The sequence below is a fragment of the Achroia grisella genome, unplaced genomic scaffold, assembly GCF_030625045.1.
Source record: "Achroia grisella isolate CSIRO2021 unplaced genomic scaffold, CSIRO_AGI_Agris_v1 utg241, whole genome shotgun sequence".
NCBI classification, from domain to species: domain Eukaryota; kingdom Metazoa; phylum Arthropoda; class Insecta; order Lepidoptera; family Pyralidae; genus Achroia; species Achroia grisella.
Window position 1 is genome coordinate 4,038,722 of NW_026712734.1, and position 25,691 is coordinate 4,064,412.

General features: G+C 35.5%; 1 protein-coding gene across 1 annotated transcript; it reads right to left on the reverse strand.

Annotated features, from left to right (window-relative positions):
- Positions 1-1,194: 1,194 nt before the first annotated feature.
- Positions 1,195-24,947, reverse strand: LOC131842654 (facilitated trehalose transporter Tret1-like). Its single transcript, XM_059191222.1, has 3 exons — positions 24,748-24,947; positions 3,959-4,073; positions 1,195-2,489 (listed from the first exon to the last, which is right to left on the reverse strand). The coding sequence occupies exons 1-3, from the start codon at positions 24,784-24,786 to the stop codon at positions 1,195-1,197; spliced, it is 1,449 nt and encodes a 482-aa protein (XP_059047205.1). The 5' UTR covers positions 24,787-24,947.
- Between the last annotated feature and the right edge of the window lie 744 nt (positions 24,948-25,691).

Below are 25,691 nucleotides of genomic sequence, written 5' to 3' on the forward strand. Positions count from 1 at the left end.
AAAAAGCAGTTAGCTTTCATCTATGATTAATATCATAGAACTAAGAGAAAAGGCACTTACATATAAGTGCTTCTACTCGTAGTTCTTCATTTGTGTTTGAACTTATAATTTCATATACGAGTGAGACGAGCTTGCACTAGGGGAAAAATATTCTAAATACATAATTTTGTGCACTAATTCTATGCACACAATTATTTGTCAATATCCTGCGTTTATAAATACTATTATCACAGTTTTATACAAATAACAATACCATTTGTCTGTTTCAAGCCTTAGGCCTAAAAATTATACCTAAGTATTTAATACTTAGGTATATTTTTTATATATAGAACTGTCAGATTATTGTATTTACAATATAAGTATAAATTTATATTATACATGCTGCGGAATTAATTCAAATAATTAAACATTGTCTTGTACAATATACAGTAAGTCTGACCTTGAATGTTGTTTGATAATGCTACATTTTTAATTGTAATAAATAAATGTCTTGTCTAAAATGAAGTGTGTTTTAGAAATGTAATGGAAAACGGTAATTCAAAAGTTAATTCCTTCATTATTTGAAATATTAACCGGGTCTTAACACGAATAATAACCGTATGTATATCTATAATAATAACCGTAGCCGAGCACGGCTAGTGCAACCTAGTCGAAACGTCGAGAGAGGTAAATACCTTTATTTGCCATAAAATTATTCGTATTAAGACCCGGTTAATAATGCATATAATGTATATTGAACATGAAGGTTCTAAATAGTTTCTTCATTGATTAACTGTTGAAAATACCTCTAATAATAATCATCCTGCACAGTTCACTGCCATCTAGTGCTAAGCTAAGCAAAGCTTTTGTTATATTATATGCTTCGATACATTTTTCTTATAAATATGTACAGAATATATGTAATTGTTATATTAATTTCACAACTTTCTAGATTTTTTTACATTGACAAATAAAATTGTTACAAAAATATTCTAGATTATCTAACCACTTTAGATAATCTAGAATTCTTTTAGTATTTATTTCAACAGACACCCAATAGCAACCCTGCCATTGTTACATTGTTCTATTTATATTGCTTTAGTAACATTTTATGGAATTCTACACCATGTATATTAAAATAAAATTAAAACTGAATAATTAATACAAAAAAATTATATCATAATGAAAATAACAAACAATAATCCTCTAGAATTCTTAATCAATAAGAGATAAAGAATTACAGATATGTAGGCATTCCTCGTTCTGTATCTGTGAATTAGTCTCCTGAGAAGGTTTTATCCAATACTCTTCCTCTATATTTTGCAGAGTTTTATCTTTTGTTTCCGGTAACATACAATATGTAACTATCAACGCGTAGGTTAACAGTATGGCATACATTAAAAATGTTCCATGCATTCCTATTGCCTCGATTAAGTATGGAAACGTTTTAATTTTTAATGTAATATTTAAAGATGCGAACAGTGTTGTTATCATAGTAGATACTTCTTTATATTCTAAAGGAAATATTTCACTAGATACTGTGCACACTAATGGTATAGATCCAGCCGAGAATGAAAATACAAGTAAGTACAATAGTGAGGAACCTACAATAAAATCTTTGAAGAAATGTTGCTCTTTCAAATACGCATAACCTGATAGGAACATGTAGCTTAATACATTCAAACCAATGAATAGTTTTAATGCAGTACACCTGTTTATTTTTGTATGTATTGGTATTGCACATAAACAGAATATAATCCTTAAAACATCTATGATCATAATATTAGTGGGTACATTAATATCGTCACCCAATAACATGGTAAGTATATCTATCGCGTATGTTTCTATTATCATATATCCACACCACAATTCTAATATATCTGAATGCAACATTATAATCAGAGGTTTGTAAAAATCTGGTCTCTTTATAAAACTTATAACATGCAGTACTTTATCTTTTAAACTACTCTTATTTGGTTCACATTTTATAGATTTTTTTATTACAGCAGCTTTAATCATAGCATCTAATTCGTCTTTTTCATCAAAACCTCTTAGCCAGTGGAAGACCATTCTGCACTCATCATATCTAGCATTTGTGGCTAGAAAAACTGGAGTGTCTGGTGATATGGTTATAATTATTGCATCTAATATTGCTATGGATAAACAAAATAACGCTACTTGATTCCAAATTAAGAAGGATCCTATCATATATGCTATTAAACCTCCAAGCAGCAGAGTCAATGTCATTACAGATAAAAAAGCACCTCTGTATATTGGAGTAGTGTATTCACTTATTAATACGGTTGCTGACATACTAGATAGATCTAATGCTATACCCTGAAGGAATCTTGATGCTAATATTAAATTTACATATGAAGTTGCAAAAATACAAGACCAAGCGATTATCATTATGATCGCACTGACAAGGTTTGTCTTTCGTCGTCCATATTTCCTCATTATGAAGGGACCTATCATCACGCCCGGGAAAAATGACAGTCCGTTGATCGACTCTGAAAAGAATGAAAATGAGTTTAGTTACTTAACGAATCTAAATATATGTAACTCAAAGATGACTGACATAGTGATCTATCAACGCACAGCCCAAACCATTGGTCTGATCGTACTGAATTTTTGATCGTAGAAATTTGGCATGCAAGTAGGTGTTATGACGTAGGCATTCGCCAAGAAAGGAATGTGATTAATTCTACCCCCAAGGGGATAAAATAGGGGATGAAAGTTTGTATAAATCATCTTAGGTTTTCGAGTGATTGAACTGAAATTAAAGATTGGAGCTACTATGATGAAGACGTTCGGTTAAATAGGATATTGATAAATTCAACCCCCATGGGGATAAAATAAGGGATGATGCAGGATGTAAACGTATTAGTTTGAACCTATCAGTACCTAATGCAACGAATAAATTAAGAAGAACAAATAATTTTTAGTTCTTTAGGCTACTTTTGTTATGACTACACTACACTACACTTTTGAATAGTCATAACAAATTGTTATGACTATTCAAAAGTGCTTAATTTAAATTTATTCTAAACTTAGCTTCTAAACTTAATTTAAGCACTTTTGAATAGTCATAACAATTTGTTTTTTATCTACCACTCGTTCGGAAAGCTGTCTCATCACAAAAAGAACGAGAAAGAAACTTGTGTGTTGCTCTTTTAAATAGTCCTTGTAAGTTTACGTTTACAAGTCGAAATTACTATATGGTAGTTACAGTATTCGCACTTTACATGAGGATGCATGCGGCAATCAATACAAAAGCCGCTACGCTATCATATATCAAGAAAGCAGTATGAAAAATAAATTATAACGTTGTCCGCAAATAAACTTATACTTGCTATATATTGCTATCATCTATAAATTCATCTATCCTATAATAGGCTTTTTTACGTAACATTTGTTTAATATAAAATTTGAATTGCCTCTCTGTAAGATTTAGCGTACATTCTGGAAGTTTATTATAGAATTTGTTTATTATAGTTTATTTGAATAAATGATTTTCTATTCTATTAAGTATATAAGAATATTAAAAAATATGGATAACAACGCAGAATCCGGTGGCTTACTGAATACTACAAAATGAACGGGTCGCTCGCTCAGATCTGAGTGGGAGGCACTGCCACTATGGCTCTGTCGCACTCGGATCCAAGTGGTGATCACTGAAACATCAGAATCATCAACACTAAAAATTCCCAATAAAATTCTTGAAAAATAAATCTCGGTAACCAACCAGTAACATAGTCTAAATCCTAAACGGGCAGTACCATAGGATGAAGCTAGTGAAGACAAATACTTATCTTACCTACCCAGTATTCGATATAAATATTCATTTTCATGTTGGGGTCTTGGTGTAATGGCGGCAGTAGTGTGTCGCTAAAGTCTACTTGACTTTAGCGACACACTACACAGGCCTAAACGGGCAGTACCACAGGATGAAACTAGTGAAGACAAATACTTGTCTTACCTATCCAGGATTCGATATAAATATTCATGTTGGGGTCTTGGTGTAATGGCGGCAGTAGTATGTCGCTGAAGTCAAGCACCAAACTGTGCACCATCACTCCAGCGATTACCAGGCACTAAAAAACAGGTAAATTGATTTCAAATTCAAATTCAAAATATCTTCATTCATGTAGGTCTATTACAGACTCTTATGATATGTCAAATCTACCGTCAGTTCGGAATGATTTCGAGATGAGAAGAACTGACAAGAAACTCAGATCGTATTTTATTTTTCAATAAATGTTGTACATATATACAAATATACAGATTCATTTAAATTCAAATTTGGGAGAATAGAGTGACCACCAGCATATGCTATATAAAAAAACAAAAAATCTAATCAGTGTTCGCAACCTGAACAGACCAGTCCCCACCATTGCATTCAACCATATTAGAGGGAGCACATCGACCCGGCCCACCACGCCGCCACAAGTTTGAACTTTATAGCGAGATCCGGTTAATATCGGATAGGGGCGGAGCCTAATTGAGACACGTTATGTAACCATTTTATTAGTTACTTGTTACTTTTGAAATTCCTTAAAAAATAATATCCGTAACCGAAATTATCCGAAACTAGCGGATGATCCGAAATAATTTCACATCCGCATCCGTATCCGTATCCGGTATAATAATCATTCCTATGTCCGAAACCTATCCGTATCCGAAATTTCATATCCATAACATCCCTGCTGTGCATGTAAATATAGATAGAAGTGAACGTGAAAGACCGCGGCCGCGAACAGTGGGTGCAATCCCGCGTGTAATAATCGTGCTTGCTTTACCACTTTTTTTAATAATTCATCTAAATTGTACGAGCTAGCATCGTACATTATATCGCAACATAAACATTTTATTTTACATTTCTCATTTCATTAAAATCAGTTCGCATTCGGTCATCAAGGACGCCGCGCGTACTCATTACAATCATGAATCAGTTATATTTTAAGTTTCAATATACAGTTTTAATCAAGTTTCTATCAGTATCATTTATCAGTTACCTATCAGAATCTTTATAGTTTCGGTACAACCCGAACATAAATATATATATAACTGGAAGTGAATAGGTAGAAAGGACAAAAGGAGCTCACCGGTGAATTCTTTCTTCGACTTCTCCCGATGATTCTCGGCGCTGGTTCTATTTTCTATTCACCAAGACTAATATTTTTATAATGTTTTTCTTAAAACTTCTTGATTAACAAACACAACACATTACGGATTTATTCTCACTTTATGCGTTTATTGTATAATAGTTTTGTACAGGCGGATAGCGAATTGAGCAGCGTTAGCGATGGCGGCCGGCGGTGAACTTGAACTTGAACTAACTGGGCGGAAGTCGTCTTTCTATTTTCTTCTTGTCCTTTGACATGTTGCATGGTTTCAGGAAGTAGGACAAGGAAGGACATACATGGGATGAGTATGCGTGAGTGAGACAGATATGCAAATTAAAACGCGCGCTTGTTTCTATTATATTGGTAGTTAAAAATGAATGAACGAGATGCGCGGCTGCGTGTGAGTGAAATAGAGTATTGGTCGAACTATCGCTGCGTAAGGAAAGTATAGGTAAAAATGAAATAATGTTACGTTTCGGCGTAAACAACTTCCCTGGCCTAGAGGTTTTCCTCTAAACAAAGTAAGTTAATTGAATGCGGTAATTAAGTAAAATTAAAATAAAATAAGCGAACGATAAAAAAAAAAAAATGCATGCATATACGAAAATTAATTGTATTACTGGAGAGGCAAGGGGCAAATCCTAACTACAGGTCGAATATAAGTTCCGGATAAAGTTTTAACGCGCACAGTACGAACGATATTATCTTTACCAGGATAAAGTTCATCAATAACACCCAGAGCCCAGCATAGTGGATGCGTATTATTATCTTTAATTATGACAACCATACCCCGATGAACAGGTGTAGATGGTGTATTCCACTTTTGTCTTTGCTGAAGGGAAGTGAGGTACTCTTGACTCCACCTCCGCCAGAAAGACTGCGTTATTTTATTCAGTAATTGATAGCGAGTAAGGCGATTATCAGCGTATTCAACATAATCCTCGGCGGGTAAAAATTTTAAGGGCGTGACGTTTAAAAAATGGTTAGGAGTAAGTGCGGCTAAATCAGACGGATCAGAACTCAACACACAAAGCGGTCTACTATTTAGTAATCCTTCTATCTGCACTAATACGGTATTGAACTCCTCGTAGGTGAGTATATGTGTACCTATTACTTTATTCAAATGTGTTTTTACACAACGGACATTAATTTCACACAAACCATTAAAATGCGGACCATATGGCGGACTATGTTTGAACTGAATACGTTGTTGTGAAAGTTGATCACCTATGTAATTTATATGAGCTTTAGAATGCAAAAGAGTGTAAATATTATCTAATTTATGCTTAGCGCCAATGAAATTAGTACCACCGTCACTATATATCATTGCGACAGGGCCTCTGCGTGAAATGAAACGTTTAAACGCTGCTAAAAATAGATCTGAACTTAAGTCTGTGACCAATTCTAAATGTAATGCCTTTGTCGTTAAACAAACGAACAAACAGATATATGCCTTTTGACTTTTAATACCTCTGCGGCGTATATGCGTAATAAAAAATGGACCTGCATAGTCCACTGCTGTGTGAACGAAAGCTTTCACCTCAGAAATGCGAAAAGTGGGAAGATCACCCATGGGGGGATAATTATTTTTAGGATTTATCTTAAAACATATATTACAGGCATGAACTCTCTGACGAATTAGATTGCGAGCGGATAATATCCAAAATTTTTGTCTAATTAAAGCGAGTAACAAAGCGGGACCAGTGTGTAAATTAGAGATGTGAAAATAATCAACAATAAGTTGAGTTAAGCGATCCTTATAAGGGAGGAGAATGGGGTATTTTTGATCACAATTAAGCTGTGATTGAGATAGCCTACCTCCAACTCTAAGTATGTTATTGTCATCAATGAAGGGATTTAATTTTCTAAGCGGTTTGTTATTACAAATATTATGTTTTTTAAGAGATAAAATATCTTGAGAAAAATGTTTATTTTGAATGAAGCGTATAATATATAATTCCGCGGTATCTAAATCTGTTCTATTTATAGTGCCTCGGGTGCATAAATGTTTCGTAAAACGTAATATATAAACAGTTGTACGTAAAAGTTTCGAATAACTCGAATAGCGGTCAATGATAATTTGCATAGGATTATTATTTTCATTATTAATTATATTTGCTTTTAATGAAGTGGTTTTAGTCTCCGGTATACTTTCGTCAGAACATGAATTTAATTTAAATTGAGTTATAGGCCAGTCTTTTAGTGGCAGGGAAATCCAAGGAAGGGCACAAAACCAGATTTTATTATTAAATAATTCCTTCGGCGTTACAGGGCGTGATATTATATCTGCGGGATTTTCTTTACCGTCGATGTGAAACCAATGGGAAGCGGCAATTTTTGAATTAATTTCAGTTATTCTATTCGCTACAAATGTATGAAACTTATAGGCGGGAGAATGAATCCATGTGAGTGTTACGGTTGCGTCTGAAAATGCGAATATCTTGTCTATATGACAGCGTTTAGATAGTACCTCATGAACTGCGGAGAGGAGATTAGCGAGTAATAAGGCGGCGCAAAGTTCAAGGCGTGCGAGAGATATCTTTTTTAATGGAGCAACGCGAGACTTAGAAGAAAGGAGATGGACAACACCGTCAGAGTGGACATCATTACTCACTCTGATATAAACAACGGCGCCATAACAGGACTCACTAGCGTCTGCGAATCCGATAAGAGTTACATGTGAGTTGCGTGTTATACCTACATGACGAGGAATTTCAATCTGTTCCAAAAATAGAAGTTCAGATTGAAACTTCAACCATTTATTAGATATGGAGGATGGGGTAGGTGCATCCCAGTCCAGATTGTTCATCCAACATTCCTGAACTAGAAGCTTTAAAAATGCGGTAATCGGGCCTAGCAATCCTAATGGATCGAATAAACGTGCGGTTACAGAGAGAATAGTGCGTTTGGTACATTGTGATGAATCTGTACTTATTTTATATTTAAAATTATCCTCTTTAGGATTCCATTGCATACCTATAATTTTTGTATTTGCGTTTGAGTCACAGTCAAATGTTACAAATTGCGGATTTTTATGCGAATTGTCTACTTTAGTCATAAATTCCTTACAGTTGGACACCCATTTTACTAATTTAAATCCACCCGAAGAAAACATATTAATCATCTCTTGATATGTTTTTTCGGCTGCATCTAGACCATCTAATGACGATACATAATCATCCATATACATGTGATTATCAGCCTCGTGGGCGGCGAGAGGATATTCAGTGCGACTATCTGAAGCCAGTTGTCTCACAACCCTCATCGCGAGAAAGGGAGAACTAGAGACTCCGAATGAGACTCTGTTAAATTCATAAGTTTGTATATTAGTTTCAGTATTGAATCTAAAAAGTATGCGTTGAAATGGTTGATGATCAAACGTGAGTTTAATACAGAAATACATTCGTTCTATGTCAGCCGTTACACCAATAGCAAACATGCGTAAATTCATCAACAAATCAAAAATATTAGTTTGTAAATTACAACCTGTATAAAGTATGTCGTTCAGTGATAATCCGGACGTGGTCTTACAACCAGCGTTGAGGACTATGCGTGTTTTTGATGTCTGTTTATCAGGGCGATAAACAGCTCTGTGCGGAATGTAATAATGTTCAGAGTCGTATGTAGGATTTTTTACTATACTTAAATACCCTTTATCAATATAATCTTGAATTGTGGAGTTATAATCTTTACGTAGATCGGGCTGTGAATCTAATTTCTTTTCCAATTGTAAATACTGACGTTTTGCAATAGCGTATGAATTTCCTAATTTCGAAGGCGGTAATTTAAATGGTAAGTGAACGGTATATTGACCTTTATTATCTCGAGAATAAGTCGATTTAAAATTGTTTTCACAAATCTCGTCGTCTTTACTCATATGCGTTTTAGAGGGAACACTTTCTAACTCCCAGAAGCGTTGTGTAAGAGTATCAAGCGGAAGCGGGTCGGATTGACAGAAAAATAATTTGTCATTATTTGAAAGCGTACTATTCTGAGAAGGAGAGTCGCAGTCAGCCTTTCCCATGACTATATAACCGAGTGTAGTCTCTAAACCAATAACTGATGAAGTAGGTGATGTCACTTTATCACTACCAAGCAGTATAGGGAACAACTCATTGCCCACAAGACAGTCAACACTGCCAGGTGAGTAGAAATCATCATCAGCGAGCGGTAAAGATTGCAAGTGTTCTAATTGCGATACATCGACGCGAACATTAGGTAAATAATCAGTTATAACGTCTATGACTCGTGCAGTTATTGTATACGAACAGCGGGCGTCGTAGCGTGAGTGAATTTTAAACGTTGTGTACCCATAAGACGTACTCTCTGTTTTTCCTATTCCCCTAATGGTAGAATTAGACGGTGTAATATTTAAGTTTAATCGATTACAACATGTTTTGGTAATAAAATTACTCATAGAACCCGAATCAAGAAATAAACGTACATTCGAACGCTTATTCTGATTGTATACGTGAACAGCAGCGGTAGGTAAAAGAATAGTCGTATTGTTTAACTTATTCTGCGCGGGAGTAGTTACCGACAGCGTTATATTATTTGAATTCCCACTCGTAGCCTGTGCGTTCGACGGAGTACTACGAGGGGCGGGCGTAGCCGATTGTACTGTAGCGACGCGGCTTTGGTCGGGTTGCGGGGTGGGACGCGCTGTGTCATAGCGTGAACGTATGTTGGAATCTATATGCAAAAGCGAGTGGTGTTTATAACCACATGTATAACACCGATTTATAGATTTACAGGCGTTTATATTATGAAAACCTAAGCAATTAGCACATAAATTATTTTTCTTAATAATATTAATGCGGTCGTGTACGGATTGATTAATAAAATAATCACATTTAAATAAAGCGTGAGGATAGGGCGAATTACAAAATGCGCATGAGAGTTGACGCGGCTGTATGCGAGCGAGTTCGAACGAGGGTGCGTTGACCTTTGGCCTATATATCTGTTGCGGTGGTGCGTTATAAGGTGATGCGTCCGTGTTTACAAGAAATGCGTTAGTGTGCGTTACTTTTTTATTATCTGACGAATAATTTGATTTATTCTGAATTGGCGATTTATAATTAGTAGAATTAGAGTGAGAATTGCGTAATGTTTGTATTTTACACTGTTCTTTTACAAATTGCGTTAAATCTGAAAAGTTAGGTATATTTTTATCCTTATAAGTTTGTTCGAATAAGTTTACAATATTTTTATCGAGTTTAGTAAGAGCGATATGTAAAAACAGATAGTCAGATAGATTGTCTATTTTCAACTGCCTAAGCGCAGATTCAGCTGAACAGAACTGCTCAATAAAAGTATCCAGAGTTTGATTACTTTTAAATTGTAACATCTGATCGACGTATTGTGATGCTTGTATGCGTACATCCTGATATTTTTCTACTAATGCGTTCCATAATAGCGAGTAATTATCGGCGGTGGGTTGAATACCTGAACAGACATTAAGAGCTTTACCAGCCAAACAACCAATCAAGTACTGAACTTTTTCGGCGTCATGTAAATTTTTATTATCGTGAATTAATGTTTTAAAGTTTTCGTAGAAGCTAATCCACTTACTCGGATTCGAACCGTCGTACTTTAAAAGGTTTAGAGGGGGCAACTTTCGACTTAATAAATCTAATTCTTTATTATCCTGTTTAAGATTTTTTATAGAATTTTCCACTTGTTTAATATGACAATATAACTCATCGAATGACGAAAGCGGCGTGTAGTTCGGTATTGCCGTCTTGTCTATAATTAAGCGAGCCTCCAGTAACGAATCTAAAGTTTCTATAAAATCTGAACGAAGCTTGTCTAACGAATAAACGCGAGTTAAAAATTGCAATTTATAATTCTCATTGGAAACCTTTAGACTGAGATCATAAATATGTTGAATGATGCTAAACAAAGAATTTTTCTTTGCTTCAAGGAGCGTTACGTGGTGATCCTCATCTTTACTAATACTTGCAACTGCGTCTTTAAATTTCGACATTGTTAAAGTAATTAAAGTGATAAATAAGTATTATAGATAGGTGGTTACGCCATTTATAACATTTTTATTGTTAACAATTATATATATTGTTATTTCGCTGGTCTGTTGTATTTGCAGTCAAGGTTTGTATATTTGTAATTTAGCGGGTAAGTATGTACCTGTAAAGTGGCGCCTCTGTCGCGTCACTGCGAGTGCAATTGTGCATCTATTCTTCGAAAACTCTCTGATTTGTACAATCAACCGCCGTGCACGCTGCTAAAAGTTAATCTCGAATTTGGACAATATTTTTGTGTTTTGTGCTTATATCATTGTGATCTGTGCGACAGCCGTTTAGAGGTGGTCTCCAGGAGTACGAGCCCAATATATTGCAGGTAACAAGCCTTGAATGTTTTAATCAGTCAGCGAATTAACATCATATTTCTGAACCAGCGACCGCGCCCTACCGCATGGTGGTGAAACCTTATTTGCTATATTTTTCCGCAATTTCCCACCATAATATTTGATCCGTTCGACCCGGATTGTAATTAGTAATCAATTATATAAAATTCTAATTACGAAATTGGTGTACGTTGACAGTTCCGCACAGTTGAAATTGAACCTTATTGTTATATGAATAGGGCTAAGTTCGATTGTATTCATTAGCTAGTTCCGTAACTCGAAATACAAAAGTGCATAGGTATTTTATATTAACTACGCATTATAGTAATTTCATATTATTAACTACATATACATTAAATTTCTTCATAAGAGATTAAACTTTATAAAAATTAAATCGCACGTAGCGTTGTACGGTTTTTATTTATGTACCCGCATATTTTTTGATAAACTCGTTTGCGTATAGTTCATGTCTCATTATCTCTGCATTTCAAAATAGTCTGGTATATAAGTGTATTCATTGTTTATTGTATTTGCAAAATTAATTGTATTATACTGCACCGCATTACGTTGTATGGGTTGTTTCGTGTTCGATTATAATTATTTCTCACCCCGCATCGACTCGAACCTCCTACTACTGCGTAATTGAATCGCTTATGTACCTACTGAGTTAGTAAATGTATTTAATTTGAAATAATTCAGATATGTATTTGGGCACATAATTATAGTATGTATATATATATATAATCATAGCCGTGATTACTTATTGTATTAGTACGCGGTTTGATAAATTGAATTTACTAGATTACATATTTAGGGTTTATCTATCTTTATATCTTCACGCTTAGGCCCATAAGGGGTAGGCAGAGATTATCTAATATAAATATTTAAATTTGGTTGTTTACCAATATTCGCAGTATAGTCTTATACTTAACCTCATATATAGGTCAAGGTTATACTGATAACTTGCAGGTGTCAGTCCGCGCGAATTTATGCAATATTTTATAGTTGCATTTCTATTGTACAAATATTAAATGAATGTACCTACCGCTATAATTGTATCTAACTATTGTTTATAACAGTTAACTGTTGGTTAGATACAACTAACCGTTTGTTTTTGCATAAATACCTAATAGTAGGTTTATTGTAATTAATTTCTTAATATATTCACGCCTCTTTCTACTTGGGATTGGCAGAGTTTGGGTATAACATAGTACTATTGTTTATCTTATTTCCTAATATTGTATATCGATATAGTATATTATTGGAACATGGCTCAGGTTAATAAAATGGATATTAAGAAAAATCTTAAATTATCTGAAGCAAAACGTGCTCTTCTCTTTAGTCAGGTTCAATCTATATATCAATCGTCATCCAAATTAACGACAGATCGGACTACGGAGATCTTTTTAGTGAAAGCTCGTGAAGTAGACCACATACGATCGGAGTATGTGGATATCATCGATAAAATTAATTTATTGAATTTAGAATTAAATGACGATTACGTTGTAAATTATCAATACGTGAATGCGTTCGATGATATTTACTATCCAATTAAAACGGTTCTTGCGTCTTTAGAGAACATAACTCCACAATCTATCCCGAGCCACGAACCTAAACACGAAATAGATATTCCCCGCGTAATTTTACCCATGTTTGATGGGGAAATTTACAATTTTCCATTTTTTTATGAAACTTTTAAACGTTTAATTCATGAAAATAAAAGATTAACAGATTCTGAACGTATTCACCATTTGATGGGACACTTGTCCGGCCGTGCTAAGAACGTGTGTGCCGGTCTAGTGCCATGCGCTGAGAATTATACGGTCGTATGGAACGCCCTTATTGATAAATATCACGATAAGCGCGCGTTGGCAACGTCGTATTTAAATCAATTATTTTCTATGAAACCTCTTAACGGTCCTTCGGCAGTAAATTTAGAACGAACCATAGATAAATTCGCATCTTTAATCGCTGCATTAAAGCAGCTTAATATAAATGATCTGAGTGATTTTATTTTTGTCCATTTGGGATTAAAATTACTAGATTCTGATACCGCTAAATGTTTCGAAAATTCCATTCGTAGTTCAGAAGTACCTGACTATGATGAGTTTGTGAAATTTATCCGCGAGCATGTAAAAATATTACATCGTATCAATAACCGCACTGGTTCCGTCGGCGGGTCCGCCGCGACGGCGCCAGCTGCGAGCGCGCGCGCGCCGCCGCCCGCTGCTGCTGTTCGCCCGCCTCGCGCTTATTTAGCAGCAACTACTGCAGCTCCCGCACCCGTTTGTATGTCTGCGTCCGCGTTACCGGCTTCGTGTAATTTATGCAGGGAACCCTCGCCCTCGCAACTACATCTTTATAAATGCAAGCAATTTCTTGCACTCGCGCCTATTGATAGGTTTAAATTTATAAAAAGTAATCATTGCTGTGGCAACTGTTTAAGTCCACTGCATTCTACGTTGAAATGTAATTCAAAATCTTGTTGTAGTAAGTGCAATATGAAACATCATACGTTACTTCATTTTGGTAAGGACCAGTCGCAAGAGTCGCAACTAATCGATTCTACTGCTAATGTAGCATTAGTTGATGAGGACGAAAACCCGTCCTTTGATGACATTTCTGTACCTAACGTCGCCATTTGTAGTTTGTCATCAACTCAAGGAGTCATGTCGCCACGTGCCGTGCGTGCCTCGACAGAAGTGTTGGCTACTGCAAAGGTATATGCCATTGGTCGCGACGGTCGTGACGTCACAATTAGGTGTCTGTTAGACCCTGGTTCCCAAAAACATTATGTTACGGCTAGATGTTGTTCTAAATTAGGTCTCAATGTTAACCGTAGCGCACCTGTCGTTGTTAAAGGCATAGGTGGCGCTTCTCAAGTAATTAAGGGATCTGTAAATATGACTTTCAAATCACGGTTTAACACTAAATTTCAGTTTAATATTCAACCGCTAGTGTTAAACCAAATTACTTGTTCTCTCCCTACATGCCCTGTAGACGCAATTAATTTCGAGAATTTTAGAAATATCCCACTGGCTGATGACTCGTGGGACACACCGGGTGAAATTGATTTATTAATCGGTGTTAATTTGTTCGCAAGGATGTTGTTGTCTGGTAAGGTAGTGAATCCTCCAGGCACGCCCGATGCCCTCGAGACTGTGTTGGGATATATCGTGCTCGGGGAAGCGCCTACGCTTGCGCAATCCCCGCGTTCATTAGCGTTGTGTACTACCGCTTCTTGTCAAATTGAGGCGTTAGTTAGAAAATTTTGGGAAATTGAGGAGGTAGAATCCAAATCTATTCTTAATGTAGATGATAAACATTGCGAGGAATTTTATACTGCCACGACTACTCGTGATTCAGCAGGCAAATATAATGTGGCATTGCCATTTAAATGTAGCCCCGACTTACTTGGTAACTCCTTTGACGTCGCAAAACGCAGATTTTTATATTTGGAGCGAAAATTTATTGCACAACCCCAATTAAAGCTTTTATATGATGACGTCATACAGGATTATATAAATAAATTGTATTTGTCGCCGGTGCATAGTGCACAGGAACGAAGTGATCGCTGTTATTACATTCCACACCACGCTGTAGTGCGTGCAGATAAAAGTAGTACGAAGGTGAGACCCGTGCTAGACGCCAGTGCGAAGTCGAATAATGGATTGTCTTTAAACGATGTCCTGCACAGTGGTCCCAACTTACAAAGGGATCTTTTAACTATATTATTAAACTTACGTCTTTTTCCAATTGCCTTATCGGCTGATGTAAAACAAATGTATTTGAGAATAGAGGTACGTAAGGAAGATCGTTGCTTCCAACGTATCTTATATCGTTTTCGCCCTGACAATCCTGTTCAAATTTATGAATTTAATAGTGTTGCCTTTGGGCTTCGGTGTAGTCCATATTTGGCATTGCGCACCATAGCTCAACTTGCAATTGATGATGGCGCTCGCTTTCCTTTAGCTAAGGAAATCGTAAACAGAGATATGTATATGGATGACATAGTAACTTCTATTATGAATCCTGAGTATGCTATAAATGCATCTCAAGAATTAATAGCATTATTTGCGGCAGGAGATTTCCAACTGGTTAAGTGGTCTAGTAACTGCAAGGAAGTTCTGTACAAAATTCCAGAAGATTATCGACTGTCACAACATGTAGAATTTGATAAAAATGATGTTTTAAAAATTTTGGGGCTCTGTTGGGACCCTAGTAATGATGTTTTCACATTCAAGGTTATCCTAGACGAACGACCTTGTACTAAAAGAAATATATTATCTTCAGTCGCTCGTTTATTTGATGTTTTGGGTTTGGTAGCCCCGGTAATCCTATACGCAAAGCTTCTGATAAAAGAGTTATGGATTCTAAAGGTGGACTGGGATGCAACACCTCCTCCACATATAATAAAGTGTTGGTCTCAGTTCCAAACGGAACTACCGCTTATTTCGAAGTTATATTTTCCTCGTCACCTAGGGGTCGTAGATCAATGCTCCGTCACTATTTTAGGTTTCGCCGATGCTAGTCAGAAGGCTTACGGTGGGGTAGTTTACGTTCATGTAACACATGCACAAGGTTCAAACCAAATATCTTTGGTTTGTGCGAAATCAAAGGTTGCGCCGTTAAAGGTAATTTCGCTTGCTCGCCTTGAGCTTTGCGCTGCTGTAATTCTATCCCAGCTGATTAAACGTGTCTATGAAACTTATTCAGCTAGGTACCCTATAGATGCAATTTATGCATTTTCGGACTCCACAGTTGCATTAAACTGGATTCATTCATCGCCTCATAGGTGGCATACTTTTGTAGCCAATCGGGTTACGAAAATTCAGGATAATTTACAACCTAAACATTTTTATCATATAAAGGGCAGTGAGAACCCTAGCGATTGCCTCTCACGGGGGTTAACGCCAGCTCAATTATTGAGTCATCCACTTTGGCTCCATGGTCCCCTATGGGCCTCGTCTTCAAGGGATAATTGGCCTGTTAAACCTTTCACTGTGATTGCTAACGTAGACATACCTGAATTGAAACCGGTCTCAATGGTAATAGTTACGTCTATTGAACCCTTTCTATGCGAACTTTCACACAGGTTTTCATTTTGGTCTAAATTTATACGCGTTGCCTGTTATATTTTTAAATTTATTAAAAAATTACCGCTAGGCCCTATCACTAGTTCTGACTTAGAATTTGCAGAAAACGAAGTGTTTCGTCAAGTGCAATTAAAATATTTTGGTGATGAATTTCAGAATTTGAGTAATGACAAGGCATGCTCAAATCGCATCGGTAAATTGAATCCATTTTTAAATAATAATATTATTCGTGTTGGTGGACGCTTAGCTAATTCAAATGAAACATATGATTACAAACATCCCATTCTGCTACCCGGAAGGGATCACATTATTGAACTTCTTGTATCTTATCATCATATTAGAAATTTGCATACTGGTACAGCACTTTTAATGTCAATTTTACGAACAAAGTATTGGATTTTGGCTGCCAGACGTATAATTCGGTCTGTGTTATCTAAATGTAATGTATGTTTTCGGTTTAAACCTCGTTCAACCTATCCGATTATGGGAAACTTACCAGAGGCTAGGGTGAGAGAAACGCAAAAGGCATTTCTCCATACTGGAAGTGACTTTGCAGGGCCCTTTTATGTAACCCCGTACCGTGGTCGTGGTATAAAAAGTTGTAAGGCTTACGTATGTTTGTTTACTTGTTTAACTACGCGTTGCGTTCATATTGAATTGACCGAGCGAGATGAGCACGGTTTGTTTTTTAGCTGCATTCAAGCGTTTTCTTTCACGACGTGGTCCTGTACAATGCATGTATTCGGATCACGGGACAAATTATATTGGCGCTAGGTCGTATTTGCGTGAACTTTATACTTTTCTCACAAATGAATATGACGGACCGTTTAAGCAAGAGCTTGCAGAAAATAGGATACAATGGAAGCTCATTCCACCAAATGCTCCTCATTTCGGCGGATGCTGGGAGAGTAATATCAAATGCCTTAAATCTAATTTATATAAAGTTATTGGGTCACAGATTTTGACGTATGAAGAACTCTCAACCGTACTCACTCAAATAGAGTGTTTATTAAATTCACGGCCTTTAACTGTTTTAAGTTCTGATCCATCAGAGCTGGAGGCTTTGACTCCTGCGCATTTTTTAAATACTTCTCCGCTTAAAATGCTTCCCGCATTGGAACGATTAGAAGCCTCTCCTAATCTTCTTAAGAGATACGAACTTCTTGATCAACTTATTAGGTCTTTTTGGAAGCGTTGGCGTGGAGAATACTTACATACTTTGCAAGTTAGGCAGAAGTGGAACACTCCTGCTTTCCCTGTGCGTGAAGGTATGGTAGTTGTTGTAATGCAGGATAATGTTTTGCCATTACAATGGCCCCTTGGGCTTATTGTTGGAATTTATAAGGGCAAGGATAATGTAATACGTGTAGCTCAAGTGAAAACAAAGGCTGGTATTTTACAAAGGCCGGTGGTAAAACTGTGTCCGTTACCATCACAATAGCTATGACAAGCACAACATTAGGATTTAAGGTTTAATTTTATTTTATTACTTATTATTGCTAAGTTTTCTTTATACTATATTGTTAAGTTTATATTTATAATAAGGTTCAATTATCGCGAAACTGTCAATTTTGGTACTAGTTTTTACCTTTCTTCTTTGAAAGGGGTCCTTTCAAGGGCGGGGGAATGGTTACGCCATTTATAACATTTTTATTGTTAACAATTATATATATTGTTATTTCGCTGGTCTGTTGTATTTGCAGTCAAGGTTTGTATATTTGTAATTTAGCGGGTAAGTATGTACCTGTAAAGTGGCGCCTCTGTCGCGTCACTGCGAGTGCAATTGTGCATCTATTCTTCGAAAACTCTCTGATTTGTACAATCAACCGCCGTGCACGCTGCTAAAAGTTAATCTCGAATTTGGACAATATTTTTGTGTTTTGTGCTTATATCATTGTGATCTGTGCGACAGCCGTTTAGAGGTGGTCTCCAGGAGTACGAGCCCAATATATTGCAGGTAACAAGCCTTGAATGTTTTAATCAGTCAGCGAATTAACATCATATTTCTGAACCAGCGACCGCGCCCTACCGCATGGTGGTGAAACCTTATTTGCTATATTTTTCCGCAATTTCCCACCAATAGGAGTAAAATTGCGAATTAACTATTATAAAAAAAAGGCGTGCGGCGCGTGGGTGCGAAACAAAATGGCGATCTTGTGAATTGCGCAATAGAAAAATTGACCGTTATAAGTTAAATGCGGTTGCGTTATAAATGACTTGAAAATAAAGTAAATAGCGATAATAAATGAATGATGAAGTAGATAGAAAGGGAATCGGGACGAAGGACCAGGACTTGGAAGTGAATAGGTAGAAAGGACAAAAGGAGCTCACCGGTGAATTCTTTCTTCGACTTCTCCCGATGATTCTCGGCGCTGGTTCTATTTTCTATTCACCAAGACTAATATTTTTATAATGTTTTTCTTAAAACTTCTTGATTAACAAACACAACACATTACGGATTTATTCTCACTTTATGCGTTTATTGTATAATAGTTTTGTACAGGCGGATAGCGAATTGAGCAGCGTTAGCGTTTTTTGGCGGCCGGCGGTGAACTTGAACTTGAACTAACTGGGCGGAAGTCGTCTTTCTATTTTCTTCTTGTCCTTTGACATGTTGCATGGTTTCAGGAAGTAGGACAAGGAAGGACATACATGGGATGAGTATGCGTGAGTGAGACAGATATGCAAATTAAAACGCGCGCTTGTTTCTATTATATTGGTAGTTAAAAATGAATGAACGAGATGCGCGGCTGCGTGTGAGTGAAATAGAGTATTGGTCGAACTATCGCTGCGTAAGGAAAGTATAGGTAAAAATGAAATAATGTTACGTTTCGGCGTAAACAATAACTCAAAGGTGACTGATATAGTGATCTATCAACGCACAGCCCAAACCACTGGATGGATCGGGCTGAAATTTGGCATGCAGGTAGGTGTTATGACGTAGGCATCCGCTAAGAAAGGATTTTGATTAATTCTATCCCTAAGGGGATAAAATAGGGGATGAAAGATTGTATGAAACTTTGTCAATTTTAAACCGATCGGGCTGAGATTTTGCATGCATAAAGCTACTATGACATAGGCATCCCCATGGAAAGGATTTTAATATACTCCAAATCTGCAGAATCTGGAGCTGTATATCATATCAAGGAATAGGGTTCACTATCTGTATCAAACAGCATCACTTTCTCATCATCTGAATCTAACGTAGGCTTAATATTCTCTTTTGATTTCTTCTCATTCAATTTTTTTATTTTTGTTTTTTTTTGCCAATAAATTTTTTATATTTTATAAACAATGAAAAATATATAATTAACAAAATTATCAAGTCAGGTGATACTTCAGAGAACCCTTTATGGAATAATCCATAATTGGATACTGTAATCTGTCCATATTTGGATTTTCCAATGATTTCCAACCGACATACACATTTTTATCTTTATTATTTATCGCTAAAACATACAAAAGAACATCTAAACAGTATATAAAAGCTATAATAACTATACTGTGTGGACTTTCTGTACGTGAAATATTTATTTTTTATATAACTTAGAAACTTATGTGGTAGCGATAAAACAAAACACTGTCACAACGACGAAAAGGCTTCCTCGATTGACATGCTATAATTTGTATGCGTAAATGGGAGTAGAAAGAGGTAGAAAATCACAGTCTATTTAAATGGACGGATTCCATATTAGGATACTATTACATATTTGGTCACTTTCCTATATTCTATATATTCCAATATATACACAGTGCAACCTCGATATAACAAATCGGAGGGGATCAAGAAAATATTCGTAATATCAAGTAATTCGTTGAACTGAGGTTTGTTATGTTGAGGTTAGGTTGGTCTAAAACTCGTTATAAAGAGGTAAGAGAATAGTGCATGATTTTGATCTTTTACTGTTTACATTCAAACCACTTTCTTCTGAAAACTTATCTTTAAATTTTAAAATTGTAGCCAATGCACTTGCGGGAATCCCGAACTTATTAGCTATGTCTAATTTTTTTGTCATAGGATTTTGGTCAACATAATTAATGATGTTTCGGTTTTATGCGACCGATAAGGAACACCTTTTACGTTTCAGGGCCATTTTAACTTAAATCTTTAACAATAGTGATGAGCAGAAGTGTTTAACATTACTTTCCATCAAACAACAATGTTTACTTTACTAACAAAAGCGTGTCGAAACATGTCGAGAAATGAATCATATGGGACACAATCACCTAGATACATCAAAATAATAATTGCATTTAATAATGTCTAGTAAGACAAATTCAATATTGTCTACTAAGCACTGCTGTGTCTAAACTGTGTCACCCCACCTTACATTTTCCTATTGTTATTTAGTATATAAGATTATTATTTCTATGTACACATTGTCAGTTTATCATCATCTGTAATATACATCGTCTCGACCAGCAACATCTTATTATTTACCCGCAACAAATCGCACATCCCGTGTAAAAAGGCCGCAACTACACTTGCGTCAAAAATGTTTTATTACATAAATAAAGCGAGCTTCATGGTTTACACCTTCTGTCAAAATCTCATGAAGCTATCGACAAAAATGAAGGAATAAATGCAAAAATACTAAAATTTTGCGACTTTAGAAAACATAAAATTCCAGCATAAAATAGAGGTATGCGTATTTGCATTTATTCGCTTTACAATTATCCCGCTCATAAAGGGATTTACAAAAAGAAGATTTACAAAAAAATGTTTAAAGCAAATATACTTAAATACTTGTTCCTATATCTTACAATCTAGGACTATTGTGTAATTCTAATTACGTACTTCTTCTACGAAACTTTTAGCTGATAGTTTATGTGTGATTATTGTTACATACTTTTCCCCCAGCAAAACTTCACAATGCGTAAAGTGTAGTTGTAGTTACTTCTTTATTACACGTAACATTTCATACCCGATGTTGGGTAATTTTGAATACAGGATGTATTTACAAGAAAAAAAAATTAAGAATATGTCCATGTAATTAAAATTAAGTAAAAAATAAACTATTTTTAGCTAATTGTATAAGGTTGTACGGGCACCAATGATGGATGATAGGAGGAGCAGGAGATCAGATGAATTTGTCAGGAATAGTAATAATAAATGATAGAAAAATCGATCTGCTTTTAGACATTTACCATAGCAGAGCGAATTGATAGAAGTGTATATAAAAACAATAGATAAAAAGAATACTTCTATTTTAAATATGTATAAACGAATATACAATTGCCAGTGAATCTTATTGTAGGTCTAACAGGAATTAACTAACGATGTTTTCCAGGATGGACCGCGTGGAACTAATATATTGCTAGCAATAATATTCAATATTAATTCCCACTGCCCATAATAGGTACACATACAATACTAGCTGGTCCCGCAAACGTTACTTTGTTATAAATTACTAGCTGTGCCCGCGTTAAATTTCTATAAAAAATATATCCTGTGTTATTCAGATGCATAAACTATATTAGTGTAAAGTTTCGTAAAAATCCATTCAGTAGTTTTTGCGTGAAAGAGCAACAAAGATCCATACTTACAAACTTTCGTGTTTAGAATATTATATTAAGATTAAGATTTCTGAAAACTATTAAAGTACTAATCATCATAATTTCAACTTGTGTCTATCCAAAGTTGGATATAGGCCTGTCCCAATTAGGCTTTGGTGGTCTAGCGGTTAAGCACACCGATTTGCATCGAAAATGCATCGTTTATACTTATAGTGCATTAAGAAAAACCCAGATTATGAAAATGTTACTCCAGCCTCTCAGAGATGGTACTATAATATTAGGTCCTTACATATGAAATTGGTGTTGTCGTACTGGCCACTTTGATCTCAAATATCTCCTCTTTCGCCAGGAATTCAAATTTCAAATTTGTACAGTTATTTACTCATGCATTTGTTTTTCGAAAACCGTAATCCATATGTTTTTTCCATCTTTGGTTTTTTCTTTACGTCACTGAGTTTACAAAATGGAAAACATAAAATATCGCGTTTTTTAAGAGTACGAATTCCGTCGTGGCACTAGTGTGCAGAAACGACTTGAAGAATTAATGATGTGTATGGCGATGGTGTCGCAAAAGAAAACACAGTGGTTTCAATGTTTTCGTTCTGGAAATTTCGATCTGCAAAACAAGCCCCGTGAGCAGCCAGAGTCCAAGGTTGATAATGAAGAATTAAAGGCTAATGTGGAAGCGGATCCATCGCTAACCACGTCCGAGTTAACTGCAGGCTGCAGTGTTAGTAACAAAACTGTTTTAATCCACTTCAAGCAAATTGGGAAGGTGAAAAAAGCTTGAAAGGTGGATCATGAATTGAATGGAGCAAATCGACAAACGTGCGTAGACTGCTGCGTTACATTAGCCAACCGGCATAATAATGAAGGGATTTTAAATCGAATCATTACCTGTTATGAAAAGTGAATCTTGTACGATAATCGGTAACACTCATCGCAATGGCTGAATCCTAGCAAACTAACCAAATCCTGCCCCAAGCGAAAATTCAAACTCAAAAAAAGTTACCTGTGAGCATTTAGTGGACTAGTGCCTGTGTTGTTCACTTCAGCTTTCTTAAATCTGGCCAGAATATTACGGCAGATGTGTATTGTATGCAATTGCAAACCATGATGGAAAAGCTAGCTGCTAAACAACCGAGACTGGTCAATCACCATAGGCCACTGCTGCTTCAGGATAACGTTACGAAATTAGAAGAGCTTCAAATGTCCAATATATCCACCGTACTTCTCGGATCTTGCTGCTTTCTTTCAAAATTTGGATAATTTCTTGCAAGGGAAAAATTCTAGTTCGATTTATCGATTCCCGTCCTAATGGTTTTTAGTAAAGGGATCAATAAAACTACTTATCAAATGGCAAAAGTGCATGAATAGCAATGGATCATATTTTGATTAAATAAATATATTATATTTTGAAAAATCAACTGAAAGTGGCGTTTTGTAAGGGAGTAATTAGGTTACTCCCTTACAAATTTCATATGTTAGGACCTAATATATTTACTACACGAGTTGGAGTAAAATTAAAGAGATTTCGGCAGATCCTCAATGTCCGGGGAAATTCCAAATGAAATACGCATTCGCTGATGAGACACCAAATAATAGACAAATAGAAGCGGAAGAGTTATGAGAAAAAAAGAGCTGCACACAGCGAGCCTTCTGAAATCAGGCATAGTATGATGCACCGCTACCGATACCTAAAATATATACAAAGACTTGATGAATCTATATAAAGATAAAAACATAACACCACACTATCAGACGTTTTATAAGAACTTAAGTACTAAATCTGCTACCACAGAGTCCGATTCCGAAGTTGAGGATAATGAAGGTTAATAAAAATAATAAAAATATCACTATTTTGAACATTTTTTGATTAAGTGGATTATGGAGGCAATAAACATTTCTTTAAAAATAATAAAAAAATAATAATAACCCTGCTTGTTTTCATATTCTCTAAATTAATTTGTCTCTATATTTATACTTTTGACTTACATGGACGCACATAATGGACTATTTACTGTAAGAAGTATTAAATGATACAAATTAAATATTCAGTTACTTTCCGCATTATAAAAGCTATTTTTATAAATACACTAACTAAACTAAAATAAATGGCTCCCTAGAAATACGTAACTCGATGTACAAAAAATGATTTTCCGTTAAATAACAACGTAATTATACTTGCAACTCTAGATTATAATGAAATATAGAAGAGTATAAAGACGTAAGTAGAGTTAAATTTGTTCATATATTTCAAAATACATAACAAAAAAGCAATAATTGTAGTTACCCCTGCAAATGTTCTTTGTGTTTCGTGGAATACAGAAGTAACCGTGTTTTTTTAGATTATCTGGAAGTACATGAAGCTGTTCCTAAATTAAATGACACATGTAGTTGAAGGCAACTGTGACCTACGATTTTCTCTTTGAAACTTATTTCTAGAACTCATACAAAAAATATAGGACAGTTTTTTTAAGCTCCTGAAAAGTTGGCGAAAATCACTTACTTCCTTTTTCCAGGAATAGTGCGAAATCACATTATAAGATTAAAGATAATGATAACATTAAGAGTTATTGGTGGGCACTTTATATAAAGGTTGCACTGTAATATGTAATTATTCATTAACAAATATTTAAATTACACAAACATATGCTCCACTTACTTGTCTCATCAGATTCACAAATTTACACTTCAAACTCATTGCGTATAATGTTTATCAGAAATAAAGTGACCACGTGAGTACAGTGAAGTATCATTAATAACTAGTATAGTGTTCACTTATTTGTTATTTATGTCTTCTTGTATGTAAGTTGTTATCGACGTAATATCGGCTCGTTAGCCATAGCTCCACGTCTTTACTCCGCGGCGCTTGCGCAGGGAATCCCTTCCCTCTTGCGCACGGCGGTCCGTGTACGCTCGCCTCGAGACGATAGATAATAAACTGCTACGGCCTTATTACAAAAAGATAAACCTGGTTTAGCACTAGTAATATGTAAACCATTCACCAATGTATTCCTTATTACAAAATGAAGTTTATCTCTAAATCGTGATTCGTCTATGGTCTAAAGTTAGACCTGCGATGCCCCTAGTTTAACAGTGATCTAAATGCAAAAATACAAACTCCATTTTAAAAATTCTATTGTATTGTATTGGATCGTTCGAATGGTGACTATTTCACCATTCGAACGATCCAATAAAAATATCTCGCTGTTCCTTTCCTCCGTATAGGACTCCTACTTGTAATTTAAAACTGATTTTCAGCCTAATAGTACATTAATAAATATTATATATTAATGAAATAGTTATAATGAAGACCTAGATAAATAGAAATAAATTTATTTTTAGTTTATACATTTTTCTTTGAACTAATATTATTTTTGATCTTTTCAGTTTTCTGGTAAAATGGAACGTAATTGTACGGTGACAGACATGAGTGACTGATTTCTGTATGGAATACATAATGAACGATTTAACTGTAGTACTAAGTAGTCCTCTGTTAGATCTGGATTCGTAATAATGTTAGGTTTATTCCAAGTATTAACTTTAGACACTACAACTAGCTATACCTACAGGCGAGTACGCCCGGGCGTAGAGCGCCCGCTTTGG

Coding starts and splice junctions, on each gene's coding strand:
- LOC131842654 (XM_059191222.1), bottom strand. CDS start 24,786: ATGAGTTTGAAGTGTAAATTTGTGAATCTGATGAGACAA. Junction 4,074..24,747: donor TTGTGAATCTGATGAGACAA/GTAAGTGGAGCA, acceptor CCTGTTTTTTAG/TGCCTGGTAATCGCTGGAGT. Junction 2,490..3,958: donor TTATATCGAATCCTGGATAG/GTAAGACAAGTA, acceptor CATTCTTTTCAG/AGTCGATCAACGGACTGTCA.